Source organism: Ovis aries, chromosome 1 (genome assembly GCF_016772045.2).
Source record: "Ovis aries strain OAR_USU_Benz2616 breed Rambouillet chromosome 1, ARS-UI_Ramb_v3.0, whole genome shotgun sequence".
NCBI lineage: Eukaryota > Metazoa > Chordata > Mammalia > Artiodactyla > Bovidae > Ovis > Ovis aries.
Genome location: NC_056054.1, coordinates 15031403 through 15057349, shown reverse-complemented (window position 1 = coordinate 15057349; position 25947 = coordinate 15031403). Strand labels below are relative to the sequence as shown.

At 40.3% G+C, this 25947-nt stretch overlaps 2 protein-coding genes and 1 long non-coding RNA gene across 4 annotated transcripts in view; 1 reads left to right on the top strand and 2 right to left on the bottom strand.

Annotated features, from left to right (window-relative positions):
- The window catches only part of ZFP69 (ZFP69 zinc finger protein), a 44533-nt gene that overhangs the window by 16057 nt on the left and 2529 nt on the right, over positions 1-25947 (bottom strand). For both annotated transcript variants that reach the window (XM_060395954.1, XM_027968363.3), the window contains exons 2-4: positions 25503-25947; positions 9684-9810; positions 132-5915 (exon numbers count right to left, since the gene is read on the bottom strand). The gene's annotated coding sequence lies outside the window, so the exon portion shown is untranslated. The remainder of the gene's footprint in view (positions 1-131; positions 5916-9683; positions 9811-25502) is intronic.
- On the bottom strand, positions 1568-25626 carry ZFP69B (ZFP69 zinc finger protein B). Its single transcript, XM_027968344.3, is given in 6 exon segments — positions 1568-5373; positions 5376-5915; positions 9320-9415; positions 9684-9810; positions 20252-20337; positions 25503-25626. Coding segments are annotated over 6 exon segments (1545 nt in total). The 3' UTR covers positions 1568-4801.
- LOC121819063 (uncharacterized) lies at positions 10602-18181 on the top strand. Its single transcript, XR_009596034.1, has 2 exons — positions 10602-10698; positions 15772-18181. It is a non-coding gene; the product is annotated as an uncharacterized LOC121819063 (long non-coding RNA).

Sequence of the window (25947 nt, the reverse complement as noted above, 5' to 3'; positions counted from 1 at the left end):
CCTAGGGCGGGTGCTAAGGCACCAGATAAATCCACAGCCCCCCCAACGTGTCCTTTTCCAGCCACACCCCCGGGAGCTGGGCTTTGGGGACCCGCAAGGCCCAGGGAACCCTGAACCGGCTTCCAACAGACCTGGGCTAGGCTACCGCTCGCCGGCCGCTGTTTTGATGCCAGCCCGGAGGCAGTGGCGAGTCCCACCGGCGCCCCGCCTCCTCCGCAGTAGCGAAGCGCCGTTGCCCGCGCCCCTGATCGCCTTCGCCCAGGCCTTGGCGGGTCCCGGCTGCTGCCCCCGGCGCAGCCGCAGTGCTCTCAACCCGGTGCCCTCGAGTCTTCCGGCGGCTCGGCACGCCCCGCCGCTGGCTCCGCCCATCGGGAGCAGCGAGAGCCTGTCCTCTCCCGGGAGGCAGGCGCTCCCGAAAATCCGGAACCCAAATTCCGCGGAGCGCGCCTGGGCACGCCGCCACCACGACTGCCAGACCCTGGACAGCGGGCACCCAGGCGAACCGCCCCCGTTTCCTGACAGCGGTCGCAAGAGACTAGGTAACCGGCCCAGCTCTTCCCGTGCGAAAGCCCTTTCTCTGACCTTCATTCATTTATTCAACTATCTTCTGAATCCCTAGGTCTGTTCACACATTGTTACAGGCTCTAGGGAAATACCAGTTATCAAAACTCAGTCCCTGCTTTCTTGGATCTTAATTCTGGGAAAACTAAATAGATAATAATAATAATGTAGAAAGGTAATGTTGTCTGTCATCGCAGTGAATTGCCCACCATCAAGCCATCAGCCACTGCAGACCTCACGAATGGTGTCCCCTGAGGGGAATTCAGGATGGAGACAAACAGGAAACCTTCTGCCCTCTGGCAGACTGTAGATAGTTAAGACGAATATCTAAGGAATAATTTCAATGAGCAGGGCCTTTACCGTCTGCTATGACTTGTTCATGACTTTTAATCTAGTCATCACTGAAAAGATTATTTCCTGTATTTTGAGTTAGTTCCTGACCTCTTTCAGGTACTGCCTCTGGTGCAACTCCTCCTTCTCCAGGGGATAAACTCTAGTCTCTTTTGGGATGAGGAAAGGTGGTAATGTAAACTCATGTTTACAAAATAAAGAGAAACTCACATAGTTAATGAGCCCTAGTTAATTGCATTAAAAAAAATTAACTTTAAAAATAACCTGCTGTCTTAAAAGTATATCTGTTATGATTCACCATTCTTAAAAGCTTATAAATTCTGATGTATTTGTAAAGAAAAGGAGGGGCTTTCCTGGTGGTCCAGTGGAGGAGACTCTGCCCTCTCAATGCAGGGGGCCCAGGTTTGATCCCTGGTCAGGGACCTAGATCTGACATGGCACAACTCAAGAGTTTGCATTGCACAACTAAATATCCCGTGTGCCGCAACTAAGACCTGGCCAGCCAAACAAACGAATAAAAATAAATATTAAAAAAAAAAAATGTGTGTTTAAAAAAAAAGGAAAAAAAAAAGATTTCCTCACCTATAAAAGCTAGGTGAGAAAGTATAGGAATTGCCTTTCTCTATTGTCCTCATAGATACCCAGTTCAATTCAGTTCAAATCAAAACAATTCAGCAAGTATTTATTGAGTCCCTACTGTATGCCAGGCACTTGTGATGCACCAGTAAACAAAACAGATCCCTGCTCTCATGGAGCTTACATACTCCTAAGGGAAAATATGAGTAAATAATAAGCATAATAAATGTGTAAATTATCATTATCTAGTATGTTATGTAATATGTTGGAGAAGGAAATGGCAATCCACTCCAGTATTCTTGCCTGGAGAATCCCATGGATGGAGAAGCCTGGTAGGTTACAGTCCACGGGGTCGCAAAAAGTCGGACACGACTGAGCGACTTCACCTTCACCTATGTAATATGTGATATGGACAAAGAAGGAACAGAACAAATTAAGGGAATTTGGGAATATAGAAGTCGGGGGCAAGGAAAAGGTTGTAATATTAAGTAGCATGGTCAGAACAGGCTTCAGTGAAAAGGTAACATTTGAGCAAAAGTGAGGAAGGGTAGGAAGTCTGAAGGAACAGCTAGTGTAAAGGCCCAATGGCAGGAATAGGCTAGAGTTCAGAATGGAGGTCCTGGCTGGAGACATGAATTTGGCAGTTGATACAACCATAAAATACCAACAGAGATGTTATTTTAAGCCAGAAGACCACTAAGGATCACTGGACACAGATTGTAGATAGAGGAAAGTGATGGCCATGCTTTTCACTAAAGGAAGCAATCAAAAAACCCAAATTCTTGGGAAATCTAAGACCACAGAAACACGGAAGAACATGTATAAGGCACAGAGAGCACCCTCACTCTGTCCTGCCATCAAAGTCATCAGGACTTAAGAGTTAGAAGCCAGTTTTTTCCAGGTAAATATACTAATATAAAATATCTAGAGATAATGGAATATATTCTGGATTAACAGCTTTACTTTTGATCACACAATGTTCAGGCAGTTAAACTGTCTGTTCTGAACTGCCATTTAAGAGGAAGAAGCTGAACTTGACCAATCTCCACTGATGTTTGAAAGGATGCAGTATTTATAAAGACAGTGAAGTACTATGAATCAACTCCTCCACTTCCCCTCTCATACTTCCCTGCCTCTCGTACTGGGGCCCCTGCAGTCGCTGTCTCCCTGGTCCTCTTTGGTGGGCCCCTAAAGGTGTTTTTCTAAGGGCTGTTTCAAATACTTTCTCACTCAAAAGACAACACATTTTTAAATTTAATGCCATACATTTGGCAATTGGAAAGTAAAAGACAATTAAAATAGCATCCACCAATCTTCAAAAGACATCAATATGTATTAGGAATTATGGTCTAATTTTCTTAGGTGTAATAATGGCATTGCAGTTAAGTCTTAAAAGAGTGGTGGTTATCTTTTAGAGATACATCCCAAAGCACTTGTGGATGAATAATTTTTAAAAAAGCATAATTCTGAACTAAAGTCTACATAAATATCTCTATAAATAATTCCTAGGCTTCCACAACAGCATTACAACTGTGATTTTAAAAAACCTTTTTGCAACAAAATACCAAAGGGGTTGAATAGGAAACAAGACTTTTGGCATAGATATGTGAACATACAAATATGACATTAAATGGTAGTCTAGTGTCAGTATTAATCATTATACATATATTCATTTTACAGAGTGGGATGGGCAAATTACAATCCTCAGGCTAAATGCAAACCAATACTTTTCTTTTAAATACAGTTGATTGGAGCAGAGTTATACAAATTCATTCATGTCAGTGGTTCCCAACTAGGAATTATCTCGCCCTTCTCAGGTCTGGGGAGATTTCTGATTGTCACAGTGGAAGGGGGGAACTACTGGCATCCAGTGGCCAGGGATGCTGTTAAACATCCTACAAAGCAGGACAGCCACCTACAACAAAGCATCCCAGAACATTAGCAGTGCCACGGATGAGATACCCATATATTGCCTCTGGATGCTTCTGCACTAAAATGATAGAGTTGAGTAGTTCTGACAGAGGTCATATGGCCTACAACACCTAACATGTTTATTATGTGGCCCTTTACAGAAAACATTTGCCAATTTTTCTCTAGGAAACCAAAAAATGTAAGTACCTCATGTTTAGCTGGTTACCTATTAAGTCTAGAAAACTCTCTTTAACATCATTTCTAGAATGAGACAATTGACATTTTTACCTCTTCTAGCCATATAAAGGGCTATATAAAAGGTTATATTTTATTCTGATTCATTAAAGGGATATTTAAATCCGTGACTCTCAAAGTCAATCACAGATTACTGGCTTGTCATGATGATTTCACAGTGAAATGAGAAAAATAAAGACAAATTTGGAAAACTGCAAATAGAACTGCCTTATGACCCAGCAATCCCACTGCTGGGCATACACACCGAGGAAACCAGAATTGAAAGAGACATGTGTACCCGCAATGTTCATCGCAGCACTGTTTATAATAGCCAGGACATGGAAACAACCTAGATGTCCATCAGCACATGAATGGATAAGAAAGCTGTGGTACATATACACAATGGAGTATTACTCAGCCATTAGAAAGAATACATTTGAATCAGTTCTAATGAGGTGGATGAAACTGGAGCCTATTAATACAGAGTGAAGTAAGCCAGAAAGAAAAACACCAATACAGTATACTAACACGTATATATGGAATTTAGAAAGATGGTAATGATAACCCTCTATGCGAGACAGCAAAAGAGACACAGATGTATAGAATGGACTTTTAGACTCTGTGGGAGAGGGAGAGGGTGGGATGATTTGGGAGAATGGCATTGAAACATGTATACTATCAGGTAAGAAATGAATCACCAGTCTATGTTCGATACAGGATACAGGATGCTTGGGGCTGGTGCACGGGGATGATCCAGAGAGATGATATGGGGTGGGAGGTGATTCATGTCAATGTATGGCAAAACCAATACAGTATTGTAAAGCAAAATAAAGATTTTTTTAAAAAAAGACAAATTTGGGAGATTTTCATAAAACTAATTTAATGTAAAAGACTGTTCTCTATAATTATATTCTTCCTATATTTTAAAATAATAAAATGCCCTTTCTTTTCTGAAGCAATGCTGATAATAGATAGTTTGTTTTTTTAACACAGCAAAATTAGTAATTGTAACACTGGGTCAAACCATTTAAAAAAATGATTCATTCTTGAAATCTGAAAGTCAGAAAATCCAAATTTAGAGGCTTTTGCTCCAATTGGGGTATTCTTTGATGTTGAACATATTTCACACATCATTGCTGAAGGTATTTCTTAAATGTGTTTTGCAGTGTCAAATAAGTGATGAACTATAGCTGAAGGCTTTTCCACATTCATTACAATCATATGGTTTTTCTCCAGTATGAATTCTCTGATGTTTAGCAAAGGATGAATCATGCCTAAAGGCTTTCCTGCAATGGCTGCATTCATAAGATTTCACTCCAGTATAGACTCTCTGATGGATAGAAAGATGTATTCTCTGGCTAAAGGCCTTTCCACATTCCTTACATTTATATGGTCTTTCCCCAGTATGAGTTCTCTGGTGTTGAGTTAGATATATGCTGTGGCTGTTACTGCATACACTACAAACATAGGGTTTCACACCAGTATGAATAATCTCATGTTGCCTGAGGTGTCTAATCTGGAAAAATGCTTTTCCATATTCTTTGCATGTAAAAGGTTTCTCTCTGACATGAGTTGTCAGATGCTGGATCAGTCCAATGCTTTGGCTAAATGCTTTCTCACATACACCACATTCATAGGGTTTCTCCCCAGTATGAATTCTGACATGTTGAGTAAGAGATGATGGATGTCTGAAGGTTTTCCCACATTCCTTGCACTCATAGGGTTTCTCACCAATATGATTCTCTGATGTGGAATAAGGGATGAGCTTTGGCTAAAGGCTTTTCCACATTCTTTACATCTGAAATGTTTCTCTCCAGTATGAATTCTCATTGTTCTGTAAGGTGAATGAAGTGTTTGAAGATTTTTTTCACATATATTACATTCAAAGATTTTCATTCTTGTATAATTCCTTGAATGATTAATCAAATCTAAATTGCATCTACTTTTCTTGCCAGATATGTCCTATCTATGGTGTCTTTTTTCCGGAGGGCCTACTAGTCCTATAACTTTTGAGCTCATATTAATATTTTTCTCAAATTTGTTAGATTCTTGGCCTCTCTCCTGAGTGAGCCTTTTCTTGTGGATCAAGGGGATTTGTCTCTCACCCATTCCTTGGTTCTGCTGGTGGTTTTCTAACTTGTGACATTTGGAGATTCTTCCCAATGTGGAAATTAAGGTGCTTCCTCTCATGAACCTTTCCATCATCAGGACATGGTGTAATTCTTCCCATGAAATGTCATTCTTTAAAGTTGTCTCTTTGGTTTCTGTTTCATCCTCCAAGTCTGAAAGAAATCCAAAAATATAAATGACCCATGTTCACTGCACTTCAAAAATAAATGGCCACAGTGCAAAGAGGAGGGAAAAATAATATATACTAGGTACAGGAAGGCTGCATAGTCTTCAAATAGGATCCTGCCACCTACAGAGCTAATATGAAAATAACAAAGTGGTCAAAACAAAGAAGCTGTTAAAAGAATATGAGATAGGACTTCCCTGGTGATCAAGTGGTTAAGAATCTGCCTTGCAGTGCAGGGCATATGGGTTTGATACCTGGTCGGAGAACTAAGATCCCATATACCACCAGGCAACTGAGCCCACAATTGGAGATCGTGTGCTACAACTAGAGAGTCTATGCATCAGAACAAAAGATCCCTCATGATGCAACAAAGATCTTGCATGCTGCAACTAAGAACTGACACAGCCAAGTAAATAAATGGAGCTCTGAGAAGCTATACAAAATGAAAGACAAAATGAAGCTATACAAAATGAAAAAAATGTATGTGAAAGTGACTTTGAAAACTGAGAGTTCATCCATGAGAACTGCAAGAGGAAATGGACTAAGAAGAAAACATCACTATAAGGGCAAATATCAAGAGATAAGATAGGAAGATAAGAATTTTAACACAATATCTCAACCTCCTATTTCTATGACAAAATTTTATTTACTTAAAAAATTTAAGTATCTCATACATTTCATATGCTCAAATAAAACATTAAATAATATAGAAATGCATTTACTAAAAAAGGTAACCTCTGTCAATTTCATCTCCATTTCCTTTATTCTCTTAGGATTATGGAATGAATCTATTTAGACATTCATCAATAATATATACATGTAAATATGTACATTTGTGTATATATGGTCATAAATATAATTCTGCATTTTTTTAACTCAACTATATCTTATGCACCCCCCATGTCCGTACATTTAGATTTATATTATTCTTTATAACAACTGCATTCCACTTAGTGAAATAGTGAAAGTCGCTCAGTCATGTCCAACTCTTTGCAACCCCATGGACTATACAGTCCATAAAATTCTCCAGGCCTGAATATTGCAATGGGTAGCCTTTCCCTTCTCCAGGGGATCTTCCCAACCCAGGGATCAAACCCAGGTCTCTGGCATTGCAGGCGGATTCTTTACCAGCTGAGTCACAAGGGAAGTCCAAGAGTACTGGAGTGGGTAGCCTATCCCTTCTCCAGCGGATCTTCCCGACCCAGGAATTGAACAAGGGTCTCTTGGATTGCAGGCAGATTCTTTACCAACTGAGCTATGAGGGAAGCCCGTATTCCACTTATAGACTTTCTTTGACTTTTCTCTACTGAAAAATATTTAGGTAGTCTCCATTTTTTCCCTTTATTTTTTATATATAAATTTGTGTATACTTCTGTCAGTGTTTCATAGGATTTACTAAAAAGAAATTATTAGGTTATGGGTATATGTGCTATTGGTGAATATGGGTGCCTTTCACTGGGTTTTTAATCTATCTTCATAATTATTGTCTATATAAGAGGCGAAAAATGGTTTCTTAATTTGTGACAAAATATTATCTATACTGTAAAATCTTAAAAGACAGAGAATATATATTCTATCCATAGTACACATGACACAGCATTTTCAGATGTGATTTTTATAAATCAGATGAGGGAGTTTCCTGGATTTTTACTCCAGTTTGTGCAGAAACAGGACAGAGTGTAAAAGAGAGAGGCTCCTCAGGGATTGTGGCAGAGACTGTTAGCTGTTCATGGAAACATCTTCTCCTTATTTTTGGACACATAACTGTACTATACTTCCCAACCTTCCCTGAATTTGAGTGAAGTAATAGGTCTCCCCCATTAAGTGAATGAGAGTGAAAAGTGATGTAAGCCATTCCAGTTTGGCCCAAATGAACCCCTCTGTGATTTTCCTCTGTGCTGTGCTATGCTGTACTTAGTCACTCAGTCAGGTCTGACTCTTTGCAACCCCATGGACTGTAGCCCACCAGGCTCCTCTGTCCATGGGGATTCTCCAGACAAGAATACTGGAGTGGGTTGCCATGCCCTCCTTGTGCTTTTCCTCTACTTCTGGCCAAACTGAGATGATGAGGAGGCCCTCAAGAATGACAGAACTACCATGTGGAAGGAATCTCTGTCCTTGAATGCAAAGTGGTAGAGAACTGTCCACTGAACTAACCAACTCCCCCAGATCAATATATGAGCAAGAAAGCCCTATTCAGTTTGAGCCAAACTTTAGAGTCTATATGCTATAGTAGGTTAGCCTAACCTAACAAAGGCATAAGTGATACACCTGCATTAAGAAGGAGACTGATGAGAAGCACTGAAAAAGCAATAAGAGAGACAGAAAAGACAAATATTATTAAACTAGCTGATGAAAGAAAACAATACCACAAAGGTGGTGAGGTCTACATAACCTAATGTTGCCCTGTAGGAAAGCACCGTAAGAACTCAAACTGTGGAGGCAGAATGATTAGAATTCAAACACTGATTCCACCTAATAGTGGCTAAACGATCATGGACAGATTTCTTAACCGAAGCGCCTTCTTTATCTCATTTGTAATATGGGGTTAAAGTAGGTACCGGACTCATAGAAACCAGCTTGGAAAACAGGGTCATTTTTACTTTTCTTAGAAGTCAAAGAAGACTATTAAAAGTCATTGGATTTGCTAAGAAGGAATTCTGTGGTGATTTCTCAAGGAGTCATGTATTATCTGAAATAAAAGTTAAATTACGCAAGTTAAAATGAGAATCAAAATTGAAGGGATAGTCATAGAATATAGGAAAAACATTTTAATGGAATCATCAGAGAAAGTCATGATAAAATGACTTAAGAACCTGGTGAAGGGTGCTGATTTTTTTGGGGTGTTTGTCTTTTGTTGTGTTTCTTTTGTTTGGTTGGTTGGTTGAGTTTTTTGGCTGCATTGCAGCATGAGGGATCCTAGTTCCCTAACAAGGATTGAACCCATGCTCCCTGCAGTGGAAACACAAAGTCTTCACAGAGTCTTAACCACTGGATTACCAGGGAAGTACCAAGGGCAGTTTTATTTTTATTTATTTATTTATTTATTTTGAGCACTGTTTTAAATGAGGAGAGATCCATGGATATCTAAATGTACAAGAGAAAGAAACTATGATCAGGGCAAGGTTTAGAATGCTGGAGAAAGCAAGAAAACCACAAAAGTCAGGTCAGAAGAAATGGTAAAGGCAGTTAACCGTGAAGAGAAAGGCATCTCTTTTCCTCTGACTCCAGAGAAACTAACGAGAAGAGGCACGTGTAGGAAAGGAGGGACAGAGTGGAAATCGAGTTTTTTGTGGGTCTCACCCAGGTGACTGCAGCCTTCCCCACGGCCTGGAGAAGCCTTTAAGGGCTTCTCCTTAAACATAAGGGCTCCACCTGCCTTGCTCTTACCTGGACTTGGACCTCCTGAAACCTCTCTCTTCATCAGCCATGGCTCTTCTCCTTTCTCTAACTGGGAAATCACACCAGGTTTGGAAAGCTGGTATCCTGCTCACAAGAAGAAAAAGCTGCATGTGCTGAGGTCAGAGAGGTATCCCAAGAATTTACAGACTGTCCTTTGTTAGTCAGACCTTCTGCAGAGTAGAGTAGAAGAGAGACCAGGGCAGAAAAAAACCACAGCAATTCTGACTTGCTGTTCAAACGGAACTAGAAATTTCTAACACAGAACCCAAAGCCCAAGCAGAGCAGTTCAGTTAGAAGTAAAGATTCTTATTCCAATAGGCAGGTTCTAGTTACAAAGGGAATCCACCCTTACCGACTGAGACCAGGTTTCCATAGTTCTCCAGCATCGCTTCCCGGTACAGATTCTGGTGAGCAGTGGCCAGATGCCCCCACTCCTCCTGGGTGAAGTCCACAATTATGTCCTTGAAGGTCAATGGTTCCTAGAACATCAAATATATTTCTTTTTAGCCTGAATCAGGAAGTTGTTCTAACTTTCTCTATATGCTAAGAGATTGTAGCCAAGTTTTCCCGGACACTCTTTTTTTTTTTTTTTTTTTTCAGCAAATCTATCACAGAGGTGGTAAAACAGCCCTCCGCAGAGATTCTCCTCAGGCCAGATAGGTCCATATCAATCTGTATGAGAAAGCCTGCCACATGTGGGAACCCATCTTGTCAGGGGAAGTTCAACTTTAAGGAATCCAATATGTTGCACTTTTCTTCCTTTGTGTGCCATTTCTCAAGGATTCTCTGTTCCTTATCAGTTCCTATTCCAGGAACAAGTAGAGCTGCACGCAGTTCTCAGGACTGAGATCATGGGAAAGGGTACCTGCTTGGATTCCTTTCAGTAACTCCCTTCAGTGACTCTTTTCCACGTCAGCGACCTTGTATGTATTAGACTATCCATTTTGTTACAATGGATGAAATTTCATTCTTTGTAATAGCTGAGTAATCATTTTACTAAAGATATAAGCCTGCATTTCTGCTAATAAAATACCCTTGCTCCACTAGAGACCTGGGTCCCCCGTGTCCTTTGTGTCTCATTCTCGTCAGAGCGTGGAAACCTACAGAGCTCACTTTCTCACCCAGGCTTTCAAGACCTCCTTGAGAGGACGCCCTGTGCCTTTGTGAATGGTACAAGTCCTGTGTATGGGTTTTACTGGTTTTCCACATAACCTGAGAGATGCTGCTCTCTCTCTCTTTTTCTGTCTTTCTTTTGGTCGACTCCAGTCCACCAGGTCCTCGTCTGTAAGGACCAACAAGTGGCGCCTGAACAGGGACCTGGAATTCACAGTATTCAGGATGGAGTAACTGGGACCTACTGAGGTCAGGTAAGTGCAGCATTACAGGACAAACAGCTGGAAAGCCCCACCATTTTTCTACTTTACTTCATTATTTATTTAAAGTTCAAAGATTTTCGGTTTCACATCAGCAAATAGAGGCTTATCTCCAAATGGTGGAAAACTATCTTGATTGTAACGATTGTAGTCATCTTATTCTTGCTGTTTGCCTTTTATATCTGTAACTATAATGAATTTTATATCTAAGAGGTTTGAGGCATTTAAGTTACAAATGATTATTCAAGCTCCTATGATTGCCACAGGCTCTTCCAACTATTACTTGGGGCCCCTGGATCAAAGATCCTCAATATGAGGATAAAGAAAATACATTGCTTCAACAATTTAGGGCCTACACCCCTTTCCAATAGGAAAAAGTTATAGAATGATTTCTCCACCCCTTTCCCTGACAACCATATTTTCCTAAAAGCAGGAGAAAATGAAAGAGTTAAAGCTTACGCAGACAGTCCAAGTCCCTATAAAGAGGAAGCAAACATTCTCACTCATGCTTTCCTTAAGCCTTGTACAACAACGTATCTTGCCAGAGAACTGACGTTTCTTTAGCTCCAGAACTAATGATTACACAGCACAATGTCTTACTCATGGAACTGTTTTTCTTAGGCTCTATGTTAATGATTATAATTGTAACAAATCTTGCCTGGGAACTTGTATCTCAAGACTTGTACCCTTGATTGCACAGCAACACTATATCTTGACCAGAGACACTATCTGGAACCTGTTCTCCCTGGCTAATCTTGTGCCAAAGTTATCTCTGGATATATGTCTTGGGAAAGAGCCTAACAGAACTCTTATAACATTGAGGTATTCTTTTTACCTATTCTCAACAACTAGTTGAGAAATGTATAAGGTCCCACTTAAACTACTGAGACACATACTCTTTCTACCCCCTTCTGATATCTATATCAGAAGCTTTCTCTTATCTGCCACTTCACACAAAGCTCTCAATGACTGAAACCTGTCTTTGGTCCCAGAATTAACTCTCCTTCAGAGACTACTAATCTGACAGAACCATTCACCGTAAGCTATCATCTTGGGGGCTCATCAAACAATTAAAAGAAGTTACCCTTGAAGCTTGAGATCGAATTACTCCTCAAGGAGAACCTAAAGATAGCTACACTAAGATATTACAAGGGCCTAATAAAGCCTAGGCTGATTTTCTAGCTAGACTAGAAACTGTTATTTCCCACAGTGTAACTGGAGAAGAAACCAAAATACAACTAGAAAAACTGCTTGCATATAAAAATGCAAATCAAAAATGTCAAAGGGCTATCACTCCAATACGTGAGACCAGGACTGTTATTATTCGGAGGCTTGCCGCAATCTAGGGTCTGAGACAGAAAATACAAATGTTAGCTGAAACAATGGCTGCTGCTTTTAAAAAGGGAAATGAAGGATATTTTGCATATGGAGATAAGACCCATTTAAAAAAAGATTGCCCTAAGAATTAAAATTAATAAAAAATTTTAAAATTTTCCAAAAATCTACCCTCGCTGCCATAAAGACATACACTAGGCCAAAGACTATCAATCTAAATATGATATTGAGAGAAAACTTATTTTGAAAAACTTCAAACAGGGGACTCTCTAGGTCCCCTTCAACAAAAAACAGGGACAAACTCCATCTTTTCCCTCAAACAATCCCTTCTAGAATACCTACTGGACTTTTTAGACCCCTAACTCCACAAACCTTCGGCCTTTTACTTGGCCGATCTAGCTTAACTTCTAAGATAGTTACTGTTCACCCTGAAATAATTGATTCAGACTATAAGAGAGAAATTCAAATTATCATGTCATCTCAGATACTATGACAATTCAAAAAAAGAGACAAAATTGCCCAATTACTTCTTTTACCTTATATTCCTATTAACTCCTCTAATGATACACATACAAATAAATTAAGAAATACAGATCAAAAACAATCCTTATGGACATCATTGGTATCTGAATATGCCCAACCAAATATAAATATCAAAATTAATAATAAAACATTTTCTGATCTCCTCGATACTGAATCCACTATTATTTCCAATTACTTACGGCCTAAATCTTGGCTTATACAGAAAATATCTTACCAAATTACAGAAATTTTTCAAGCCAAAATACAAGAAGTCTATCAAAACATTCAAATTTATCCTTGTGATAGACCAGAAGGCCAGCATACAACATTACAACCTTATGTGATAGATACACCCCTTAGTCTAATAGAAAGGTATTTACTTATACTATGACAAATTCAAATATACATTCCATATTTTTCCTAGGGGCCACTACTCATTTAACAAAACAATTATTAAAATAACTTAAAATTATGACAAACCTATTTGGACAGAGCAGTGGCCCCTTACAAAAGAGAAATTACAGGCTGCTAAAGAACTTATACAATTAGAATTAAAACATATTGAGAAATCTTATTCCCCTTGGAACTCTCCCATTTTTGTTATAAAAAAGAAATCTGGCAATTGGCATCTCTTAACAGACCTTTAAAAAGTTAATACATCTATGAAACCTATGGGTGCATTACAACAAGGAATCCCATCACCTACTACTATTCCTCAAAATTGGCATATTATTATTATAGATTTACAAAATTGCTTTTTTACTATACCTTTACACCCACTAGCGGAGAAGGCAATGGCACCCTATTCCAGTACTCTTGCCTGGAAAATCCCATGGACGGAGGAGCCTGGCGGGCTGCAGTCCATGGGGTCGCTAAGAGTCGGACACGATTGAGCAACTTCACTTTGACTTTTCACTTTCATGCATTGGAGAAGGAAATGGCAACCCACTCCAGTGTTCTTGCCTGGAGAATCCCAGGGACGGGCAAGCCTGGAGGGCTGACGTCTATGGGGTCACACAGAGTCGGACACGACTGAAGCGACTTAGCAGCAGCAGCAGCAGCAGCACACCCTCTAGACCGAGAGAAATTTGCTTTCTCTCTTCCTTATCCTAATCACACCAGGCCCCATAAATGATACCAATGGACTATATTACCTCAAGAAATGATTAATTCTCCTACCATATGTCAATATTACGTAGCCAAAGCCCTGAAACCTATAAGAAAACAATTTCCTGACCTTCTTATTACTCATTATATAGATGATATATTATTTTCAGCTCCATCTGTTTTAGAAACTCAACACATGTTTAATGTAACTCAACAATGCTTAAAAGACTCTGGACTAATTATTACCCCTAAAAAAATCTAAGCCTCTATACCTCACCATTACTTAGGGTTTATTATTAATAGATAACACCTTACTCCCCAACTAACACAGATTCATACTGATAAATTATCACCCTTAAATAATTTTCAAAAACTTTTAGATGATATAAATTGGATGAGATCTTTAGACATTGCTAATTATCAACTAATTTATTTAATACTTTGAAAGCAGATCCCAATTTAAATAGCCCTTGTTCATTTTCACAAGAGACACAAGAAAAACTCTATTTAATATCAAATAAATTGCAAAAGCGATTCCTTACATGTATTAGACTTGATTTACCTCTAAAATTATTTATACTTCCCTCTCTTCATTCCCCCACAGGACTTCTTGCCCAACTAAAACACCCAATAAAATGGATCTATACCCATTTTAGAGGGACAAAATCACTTACACCCTATCTTGATTTAATTGCTTTGTTATCAATGAAAGAAATAAAAAGCCATTAATTGGCTCCAATCCTCATAAAATTGTTATACCTATTAATAAATCTCAATTCTAGATCATATTGCAAACTTCTATTGATTTCCAAATAGCCCTTCTGGAATATTTTGGAGAAATTTCATTTCCTTATCCTTCTAACAAGCTCTAGAATTTCTTCAAAAATACTAAATTTATTATCTCCCACATCGTCAGCTCACAACCTATACCTCAAGCTGATGTTTTCTATATAGATGGGACCAAAAACGCCAAAGCCTCATTCTGGTCTCTTAAAAAATATAAGTTTTTATACTAAATTTCATTCTACTCAACAAAACAAATTATATGCTCTCATTCAAGTTATTTACTTACATCCTTACCCCATTAATATAGTCTCTGGTTCCTTATATTCAGTTTTTGTATTAAAAAATATAAAAACCTCCACTATAAACTCCAATCAACCTGTTATTCAACAACTTTTTTTCAAACTGCAATCTATTATTAGAAAATGCACTTCTCCAATTTATATTACTCATATTCAAACACATCCCTGCCTTTCCGGCCCTATGACTCATGGTAATGAACAAGCTAATAAATTTGTTTCTTTTGCTACTCCCAAAGAAAAACATGCTTTATTATACAATAATACTGGCTCCTTACACCAAATATAGAAAATTCCATACCACCAAGCTAAAAACTTCATTAATAATTGCTCTACTTGTAAACCCTTACATCTTTGACCCATTACACAAGACAGCAGCCTTCGAAGATTAAAACCCACTGAATTATGACCAATGGATGTGACTCATTGCCCTGAACTCTCTCCATCTTCTTTCTTACATATCTGTATCAACACAAACTCTTCTCTTATCTGGGCCACACCTCTTCAAGGTGAAACTATATAACACGTTATAACTCATCTATTAACTTGTTTTGCTATAATAGAAACTTCTAGTTCTATAAAAACAGACAATGGCCCTGCCTATATTTCTAAACATTTCAAACAATTTTTATAATCATTTTCTAATAAACATGTTACAAATATTCCTTATAATCCACACACACAAGGTATAGTCAAACAAACACATCACACACTGACACTACAAATAAAAAAAATTTAAAAGGGAGAATACACAGGAACACACTACTATCTTCCTTATCTAAAACAGACTTTACTAGATTCCAACATAAGCTATTCTCTAAACCTGTAACTACTGTTAATACAGCTTTATTTGTTTTAAATTTTTAAACTTACCGCAAGGAGATATTTTGACAAAAGCAGAAAAACATTTTGAGTCATTGAAGGATACCTCCCTTCCTCTGCCCATTTGCTATCAAGATGGGTTAACTAAACAATGAAAATCTGGAAAATTAATATTACAGAGAAAGATGTATGCTTATAGTTCTCCAGATGGATCCAATGAAGTCAGTTGGCTCCTTCTTTGGAAGATCCACCCCCGGGGAACCACCGACATTCAAGATAAAGTGGAAAAGGCGAAATCCCCGGGAAGAGGAGGTTCCAGTACAAGCCATGGTGGCTTTAGAGATTTCCAAAAAACACCGCATTCAACGTCACCTACCTCATGATCTCCCTACTTGGGGACAGATAAAAACCCTTACTAATCAAGCTGAAAATCTGGCTTCACAACAGGGAATGCCTCAGAATCCAGAAAATATTTTTGTCGCTATGCTTTGCTTTGCTTGCTTTTGCTTCCCCCACTCAGGCTGACTTGATTAATTACACTTATTGGGCTTATATACCTAACCCTCCTTTTATTGCAGGTTATAACATGGACAGGCATAAGACCAATCGTATCCACTAATGACTCAGTACATATGCCTCCTCCGTAGAGCCTGGAGGGGCCCTCATGCCCTGAGGAAGAAGAGAGACTAATTAATATTTCTCTAGGTTATGAAATCTTTCCTTTATACATGGGCCCAACAGAATTATACATAAACGTTAGCCAACAAACCTGGGCTTTCGTCCTGCCTCCAAAAAAAGACTATCGGACATTGCTTGGATTATTTACTGCCCTTTCTTTTATAAGAACCATGTCAACACTATTGAAACTCTAGGGAAAGGACAAAAAACATTATGTAAAGGGTTTACTTATAAAAACTTTAAATATACTCCTATTCATTGGGACAGATGTCAAACCAAATCAGGAAAGTTAATGTTTGTAGCCAATTACACCATTGTCAACTGGGGACCCCATGGTCTATGGTTATCTGACTGTTCAGATGATATTAATAGTACTGTATGTGATATACGACTCAAGTAACATGGAAGACTACCAATACTACGATGAAACATTACTGTGACAAAGGACTTCTTGGTGGCAGCGGTGGGATGGCACCTCCTCGCCCTCAAATCGTCCTCAGTAAACAGATTGGTCCTGAACAATGAGACATTTGGAAATTTGCCACAAACACCAAAGAACTTGTAACTTGGACTGGATATTTCACAGAGACTAGTCATGGTTCTAGTCATTATTCCTTTCATTGTAATCATACATATTTCATACAAGCTTGTGTTCCCCTTCCTTTTGTTGTAGCTATAAGAAACTTACAATTTAATAAGACTTTACGTTCTATAACTTGTATAAATTGCAAACTATATACTTGTCTTAACTCCTCCATGTCTATAAAAAATGAATCCCTTCTGATTCTTTGATCTCAGCGTAACCCATGGTTGCCAACAGATCTCCAGCGATCCTGAGAGGAAGGTCCCATGGCTGGACTTGCTTCCCAGTTACTTACTAAATTACTCCAATGATCTAAACGATTCATTGGATGGCTAATTCCTGGCATTTTGGGATTAATAGCCATTTACACTGCTGCTGCTGTTGCCAGCATTGCTTTACAAACCTCAATTCAAACACACAATTTTATCCAAAATTGGACTAAGGATGCTCATACTATGTGAACCACTCAGGCTCAGATAAATGAGGAAGTTCAAGATGAAATACAGGAAATAAAAAATAGCCCTCCAATGAGTCGGAGATCAATTAATAGATTTACAAAAACAAGCTATACTAAAATGTGATTGAAATTCTACTCAATTTTGTATTAATCCTGTTCGGTTCAACTATAGTGCCTACAATTGGAAACAAATCAAATTTCATTTGCAATACTTACATGATAATGCTTCCTTAAATGTACAATTATTACCAAAAAAAAGTCTTTAAAGCCTTCGCTAAGAGTCTACCCTCTTCCAACAATCTGGAAGGCTTAGCTGAACAGCTAGCTGATCAATTATCTGGGCTAGACCCTTGAAGATGGTTGCAACGCATTATACATAGTATTGTATCTGGAATTGTAATGCTAATAATTGTCCTAATGGTTATATGCATATTATACCAAGGCCTTTCAACCAAAATTGTTCAAACTAAACAAACTCATTTGGGCAAGACCTTTTTCACTAAAGTACCTACAGTTACCCCCAATTATGAAAAAGTAAAAAAGGGGGAATTATCAGGGGACGTTCAACTTTAAGGAATCCAATATGTTGCACTTTTCTTCCTTTGTGTGCCATTTCTCAAGGATTCTCTGTTCCTTATCAGTTCCTATTCCAGGAACGAGTAGAGCTGCACGCAGTTCTCAGGACTGAGATCATGGGAAAGGGTACCTGCTTGGATTCCTTTCAGTAACTCCCTTCAGTGACTCTTTTCAGCGTCAGCGACCTTGTATGTATTAGACTATCCATTTTGTTACAATGGATGAAATTTCATTCTTTGTAATAGCTGAGTAATCATTTTACTAAAGATATATAAGCCTGCATTTCTGCTAATAAAATACCCTTGCTCCACTAGAGACCTGGGTCCCCCGTGTTCTTCTTTCTGTCTTCATTCTCGTCAGAGCATGGAAACCTACAGAGCTCACTTTCTTGCCCAGGCTTTCAAGACCTCCTTGAGAGGACGCCCTGTGCCCTTGTGAGCAGTACAAGTCCTGTGTATGGGCTTTATTGGTTTTCCACGTAACCCAAGAGATACTGCTCTCTCTCTCTCTCTTTTTCTCTTTCTTTTCATCGACTCCAGTCCACCAGGTCCCGGTCTGTAAAGAAGACCAACACCATCTCTGATGTGGGAAAAGCTAGAAGGAGATCTCCTTGTCATTCAGCCTTCGTCAGCTCCTATGGACAGTCTTTTGAAAACCATTTGGCTGATTCTCTGATGGAGGTTACAAAACAATGCAGGGAGTGTGTAAGTTGTCTCTTCCAACTCACAGTTTGGCTGAAGGCAAAATACTCATGAACTGTATTAAAGAAGGCGCTAAAACAGTATATAGTAATTTAAGGACAATAAAAATCAGGAATATTTGAGAAAGGGGAGAGTCCAAAAGGAGGCTAAGGCCACAAGACAGGACAGGGACCCTGGTTGGGCTGAAAGAACCGGTTATAAATGAGAACATTTCTACATGAATAAGACCCTTAGCTAGGGATTTCTGTTAGTAAGAAAACTATACAAGAATAGCACATTTTTGGAGGGAGCATGAATTGTGCCTTGTAAGGAAGATCCCTTGACCAAAGCAGACACTGTACTGGGAAGTACGAGGGCCTGCCGTGAACAACCTACACAAGTAACCATTTGAGATTTTTTAAAATGTTACCAAATGGGAAGAGAACTCAGAAGCCAGAAGGCTGAAATAATAACAAATTCCTTAAGTATACAGACTATTTTAATGCTTTTTATGGATTGTAAATAATTCTGGAATATATTTCAGCCCTATGAGGTCAACACTAGGATCCACATTTAACCAATGAGAAAACTGAATTTGAGCAAAGTTAAAGACCTGGTGTTAGTCACTCAGTCGTGTCTGATTCTTTGTGACCCCATGAATTGCAGCCCACCAGGCTCCTCTGTCTCTGGAATTCTCCAGGCAAGAATACTGGAGTGGGTGGCCATTTCCTTCTCTAGGGGATCTTCCCAACCTAGTGATCGAACCCGTGTCTCCTCTATTGGCAGGAGGATTCTCCTACATTGGTCTGAGCCATCAGGAAAGCCCCAGAGACATGAGACTGAACCCTATACCATGTGATTTTGGAAGCTAAGATCTCTTCACTTTAAAAGTCTCCTGTTCTCTAATATCCCCTTCTACACTGGTTTTCTAATTCTCTAGCTCTCCTGAGTTTCCCTGTGCTTCTGGGGTTTGGTTGCACAGAACTTTGCCTGCTGCCAGTACCACTGGCTTTCTAATGAGCTGATGTGTGACTCTTGGAAGCTTTCCTTCCTTTTCTGCTCAGCCTAGTTCATTTGCACCCTGTGTGACCTGTCAGCAGCTTCTCTACTCATTTCTCTTCATCTACAATTCTGCTCCTGGACAGGACCAAAGATCCTCTCTCAAAGGTCTTTAAGGAAGTGCTTGCATCTCCAAGAATATCAGAACCTCACTCTGTTCATTTTTAAATGTTGCTTAAAATGTTTTACAATGCTTTCTTTCCCCTGGATGACATCTTGTGAATTTTAAGAGCAAGAATTACAGGGAGCTCCTTGGTAGCCTAGTGGTTAGGATTCTGGGCTTTCACTGCTGTGGCCCTGGGTTCAATCCCTGGTCAGGGAACTGAGATCTTGCAATCTTTCTGGCAAGGCCAAAAAAAGAATTACTTTATGTACTTTTCCCACATACATACACACACACACACAAAAGAAAAAAAAAACATGATTTTTAAATTTGTTGTTGCATAAATGGCTAGAGGTTTGCTAGAAACAAGAGGGTTCTTCAGGAGGGTTACTACTAGTTGGGAAATTACCTGTAAAATAAATCTATGATTTCAAACAGGCTAAGAAAATCCAATCCAAGAAGTCAAGCTAAAGAGAATCAAAGTACAGGGCTCTTAAAATCTAAGAAACAATTTCTTGAAAGTGACAGGAAACTCCGACCCACCTGGGATTCTGCTGTCAGGGACCCAGAGGTCACTTCATCCTTAAAACTTTCTCCCTGGGTCTCATCAGCATCCTGAGATAGCCAAGCTGGAAAAGGAAAAGAGCTATGAAGTTTGTACCTCTCCAAATCCCCCTAAATGGAAAAACTTCCTGCAGACCTGCTGAACACAGCCCCTCTCTCAATACATTCACAAAGAGGGACATTGAGCGCCACTCAAGAGCAGATTGGAGCCTCCTAATGGGAGGATCTGCTGTACATTGATTACAGGATTAATGTTTCCCAATGACCAGTGCTGGTCCAGAAGCACAGACCTACCTCAAAAATCCTCAAACGTTCCTCACTATGAGAAAGAAAAATCCAAACACTTTATCCTATCACAGACTTCAAGATCCTTCACAAACAGTCCAAAGCTATTTCTCCAAGTGTTTCTTGCCTCTAAACACAGGACACACCTACCACATAATCCACTCTTTGAACACACCTAGATATTAATAGCACCCAGCTCAGAACTTTCCCCCAAGGCCTACACAGTGAAACACCGAGGTATCCTGGATCAGTCCAAGTGAAGTTTTATCAGATCCCCTTAATGAGAAAAATACTTCCTCTCCCCTGTATTCCCCCAAAGCTTGGTTTTTCTCTCTAATCTGGTATCTCAGGCTGCCTCCTATTATATTTATTTTTATAATTATATCCTTCAGTTGAGTATTAGTATGAGTATATGTGTAGAAACTTTATCTGGTTTACTTTTTCCCATCTTCTAGTTAAGTATAACACCCTGCCAGGCTACTAGAATTCAAGAAATACTGGCTGAATTTGACATGTTAAAAATATGGGGCTTCCGTGGTGGCTCAGTGGTAAAGAATCTGCCTTCCAATGCAAGGGACATGAGTTTGATCCCTGATCTGGGACGATTCCACATGCCACAGAGCAGCTAAGCCATATGCCACAACTAATGAGCCCATGCTCTGCAGCCTGTGAGCTGAAACTGCTGAAGCACCTAGAACTTGGGCTCTGCAACAAGAAAAGTCACTACAATGAGAAGCCTGCACACCCCATCTAGAGAGCAGGTAGCCTCCACTCAACGCACCTGGAGAACACCTGTGTGTAGCAACAAAGACCCAGCACAGCCATAAATAAATAATCTTTTTAGAAAATATATGAACTAGGGAATCCCCTGGTAGTTCAGTGGTCAGAACTCTGTACTTTCACTGCTGAGGTTACAGGGTTAAATCCCTGGTCAGGTTAACTAAGATCCCACAAGATGCAAACAAATGAAAAAAGCAAAACAAAATAACTTGTAATTAAAGCACATGAGATAGCAGGGCTAACAGCGACCTCCAAGAGGGCTCACGCCAAGGGGCACTTTCCAGGATTGCTGCTGCCAGTACCCCCGTCCCCCTGGAGACCCACTTCTGACCCTCGTCTCTACGGGAGATCCTCCAACACTAGCAGTGTTCCCTTGAAAGACGAAGATCTTAAGCATCACACCTTAGAATGGAGATTTCATTCAGTAGGAAAGACACCTTCCAAAACTCTCTGTAATAGCCCTAGAAAGGCTCCTAATGGGTATTGCTAACCAATCCTCGTGCTGCTACGCTCCAGGGAATAGACTCCTGGAGTCACATGACACACCTAAAAAAAGCACCACACACTAACTAGAAATGCGGATCTGGTGACCTAAAAGTAAATATTTCCTAGAACTGAAGCAGACAGTATCACGAGAGACAGATGAGACAGCTTTCCCAACACATCCAGACCAGGACTGCTGGAAGTTCGTCACTAAAGCTGTGATGATGACATTAATGCTTCAGATAATCTCCAGTGTCTATGATCTTGATAACATAAGCACTTCAGATAAAAAAATACCTGAGAGTTCTCCCTCCTACCCCTTCATTTTACTCAAATTGACCTTAATAGGTTTCCAATTTGTACACTTTCCGTCTGATGTAAGGCACTATTCCCAGAAAGAACTTTCCTGACATTGAGGGACAAAAGGGCTGATGAAACTAGAAAACCTGACTCTTGACTAACCACGTTTCCAGAGGAAGATCTTGGTCAAAAGGAGGAAATGTAGAAATTAACAGAAACCTCAATTTTAAAAAGGCTTCCCTAGTGGCTCAGCTGGTAAAGAATTTGCCTGCAATGCAGGAGACCTGGGTTCGATCCCTGGGTTGGGAAGATCCCCTGGAGAAGGGAAAGGCTACCCACTCCAGTATTCTGGCCTAGAGAATTCCATGGACTGTATAGTCCACCTGGTTACAAAGAGTTTTGGACACGACTGAGTGACTTTCACTCACTCAATTAAATAAAATTGGGAGACCAGAAGAGGGAGCTCTCATACTCTGCAATGATAGCAGAGTCCAACAGGAAGAAGAGGCTCCTCGTCTTTCATGGCAAGCATTCAGCCAGCGAAAAGCTATGGACTATTTTTAACTATAGCTCTTCCAACATCCTTTTTCTCTATAAAAGTATTCTCCTATCCTTATCACTGGGGACTTGTACATGGTTCACAGTAGTTGCAGACCACAAATTGCAATTCTCCGCTGATTCTGAATAAACCCATCTTGGTTGGAGAAATGTTTTAAAAAGCACATGAATTATTGTCCTTGTATTTTTCCCTTAACTTTTTATCATGAATACTGAACACCCATATACCTTCCACCTACATTCAATAATCACTGCTGCTGCTCCTGCTGGTAAGTCGCTTCAGTCGTGTCCGACTCTATGCGACCCCAGAGACAGCAGCCCACCAGGCTCCCCCGTCCCTGGGATTCTCCAGGCAAGAACACTGGAGTGGGTTGCCATTTCCTTCTCCAATGCATGAAAGTGAAAAGTCAAAGTGAAGTTGCTCAGTTGTGTCCAGCTCTCAGCGACGCCGTGGACTGCAGCCTACCAGGCTCCTCCGTCCATGGGATTTTCCAGGCAAGAGTACTGGAGTGGGGTGCCATTGCCTTCTCTGCAATAATCACTAACATTTGCCATATTTACTTCATTTATCTATACTTATTCTGAGCCATTTCAGAGTTGCAGATATCATAGGACTTCTTGGCGGTCCAGTGGTTAGGACTCCACGCTTTTCCACTGCAAGGCGTGAATTCAATCCCTGGTGAGGGAACTAAGATTCCACATGCTGTCATGATGCCTCTTCCTGAATACTTCAAAGAATCTTCTCCTGCATACCGTTTATCTCAGTTCAGAGTTAATAATATCCATCCAAATATTCAGTAAATATTCAGATTTCCTCAACTGTTCCCAAACTGTCTTTTATCCTGGATTTTTTTTCCCAAACCAGGAGTCAACCAAGGTTCACACACTCAAAATGGCTGTTATTCAAAGCCTCTCTTACTTTTTTCATGCTTTTAAAACACTGGTATCATCTTACTGTATCCTCATGGTTAGGTTTATCTTACTTCTCCATGCCCTATATTTTCTTTAAATCAGAAGTTCAGCCTTTAATTTGGATCAAGTTAGTTATGACCAACCTAGATAGCATATCCAAAAGCAGAGACATTACTTTGCCAACAAAGGTCCGTCTAATCAAGGCTATGGTTTTTCCAGTGGTCATGTATGGATGTGAGAGTTGGACGGTGAAGAAAGCTGAGCGCCAAAGAACTGATGCTTTTGAACTGCGGTGTTGGAGAAGACTCTTGAGAGTCCCTTGGACTGCAAGGAGATCCAACCAGTCCATTCTGAAGATTAGCCCTGGGATTTCTTTGGAAGGAATGATGCTAAAGCTGAAACTCCAATACTTTGGCCACCTCATGAGAAGAGTTGACTCATTGGAAAAGACTCTGATGCTAGAAGGGATTGGAGGCAGGAGGAGAAGGGGACGACAGAGGATGGCATGGCTGGATGGCATCACTGACTTGATGGACGTGAGTTTGAGTGAACTCCAGGAGTTGGTGATGGACAGGGAGGCCTGGCGTGCTGCAATTCATGGGGTCGCAAAGAGTCGGACATGACTGGGCGACTGAACTGAACTGAACTGAAACATTTTAGGGAGGAATATATTATGGGTGATACCATGTGCTTTATATTACATGACTCAGAGGCACAAAATGTCAGGTCATCCCATCACTGGAACACTTGGTTAAGATAGTGACCACCAGATATTGCCACTGGAAAAGTATGTTCTTTCCCTGACATTTAGCAAGTGACTTGTGGGGGGTTATAGCTCAGATGGTAAAGAATCTGTCTGCAATGCAGGAGACCCCGGTTCGATCCCTGGGTCTGGAAGGTCCTCTGGAGAAGGGATAGACTACCCACTCCAGTATTCTTGGGCTTCCCTTGTGGCTCAGCTGGTAAAGAGTCTGCCTGCAATGCAGGAGACCTGGGATCTTCCCTGGCTTGGGAAGATTCTCTGGAGAAGGGAAAGGCTACCCACTCCACTATTCCGGCCTGGAGAATTCTACGGACTGTATAGTCCATGGGGTCGCAAAGAGTTGGATATGACTGAGCAACTTTTATTTCATTTCATTTGTAGGGGTGACACTTTGACACCTTGTGAATATACTATTCCCCATCAATCTTCCAATTATTTCATTTGTAGTAAAATATCCCACCATTCCTTTCACATTCATTACTAGAAGGTATTTTCTGAAAAGGATTTAAAAAGCAAGGTCAATGCATCCTTCATTCCCATAATAATATATTTTCAAAGTAAGAAAATCAGTGTCTTAATCACTTCCAATGTTGACAGATGAGTTTTCTCCCCTCTTCTTCCTCTATTTTAAGTATCATCATGAATTTGTGGAATTTTACTTATTTAAGGTGTTACCATCAATCTGGATACTTAAACTGTCCCCAGTTTGAACCAGGCTGTTGCACCCTTTAAACACAGGTCCGTTAGTCTCTGAGCTCTTCCTTGCTATTTGAGTACAAGATACTCCAGTCTCACCTGGTACTTTCCCTCCTGCCTTCTACTTCTGACCTACATACCCGGCACCTGGACAGGTCATTTGTTTGATTCACATTTCCTCACTGTAAAATATGGAAAATCAGGCAAATTCTCCCAGCCTCATACACCCATGGGGAAGTTGAAATAACATACACAGTCACAACACTAAAATACTGGTTGGGGGCTGAATTAACCACTACTATTTAGGAAAACCTCAGGCCAGGAGCAATAAAGAACTCCAGAGGCTTTTTACCCAACTGCCTCCCCAACAGATGCTTCTGCTCTGATGTCTACATTCCTTCCCACTCTGGAGGATGGTGCTCTTCCTAATCCCACCCAGCAGTCTAGTCTCACCTTCTGTAAACATCTCAGTCATGTCCTCCCACAGGGGCGCCCCCACCACGGTCTTCTTTGGATGGTGCAGCTTCACCCAGGTGCTGGCTTCGGTGGGCAAGGTGATCAGGAGTCACTGGCGCATGATGACTTCAGTACTCCTTTCGGGGGAACTCTGGCTCCGCCCACAGGGCAGAGTCCTGACTGGGCTTCTCCACTTTCTGATGAGGAAACTGCCAGAGTCTCTGACAGGAGGCTTTACAACCGCACAGGTGTCCTCCACTCTCAGGAACCCAGGGAACAAACAGCACCAAAATCCAGAGTCTGGACAGTTTTACTCTCTAGGCTCTCAAGGAACACCTCCCATCCTTGCCTCCATCTGTCTCCTCAGCAAGCAGCTGGAGGCTCCAAGTATTTATTCCCAGTCACCGCGATGGGCAGAAAACATCAATGTTAGTGAAAAGAT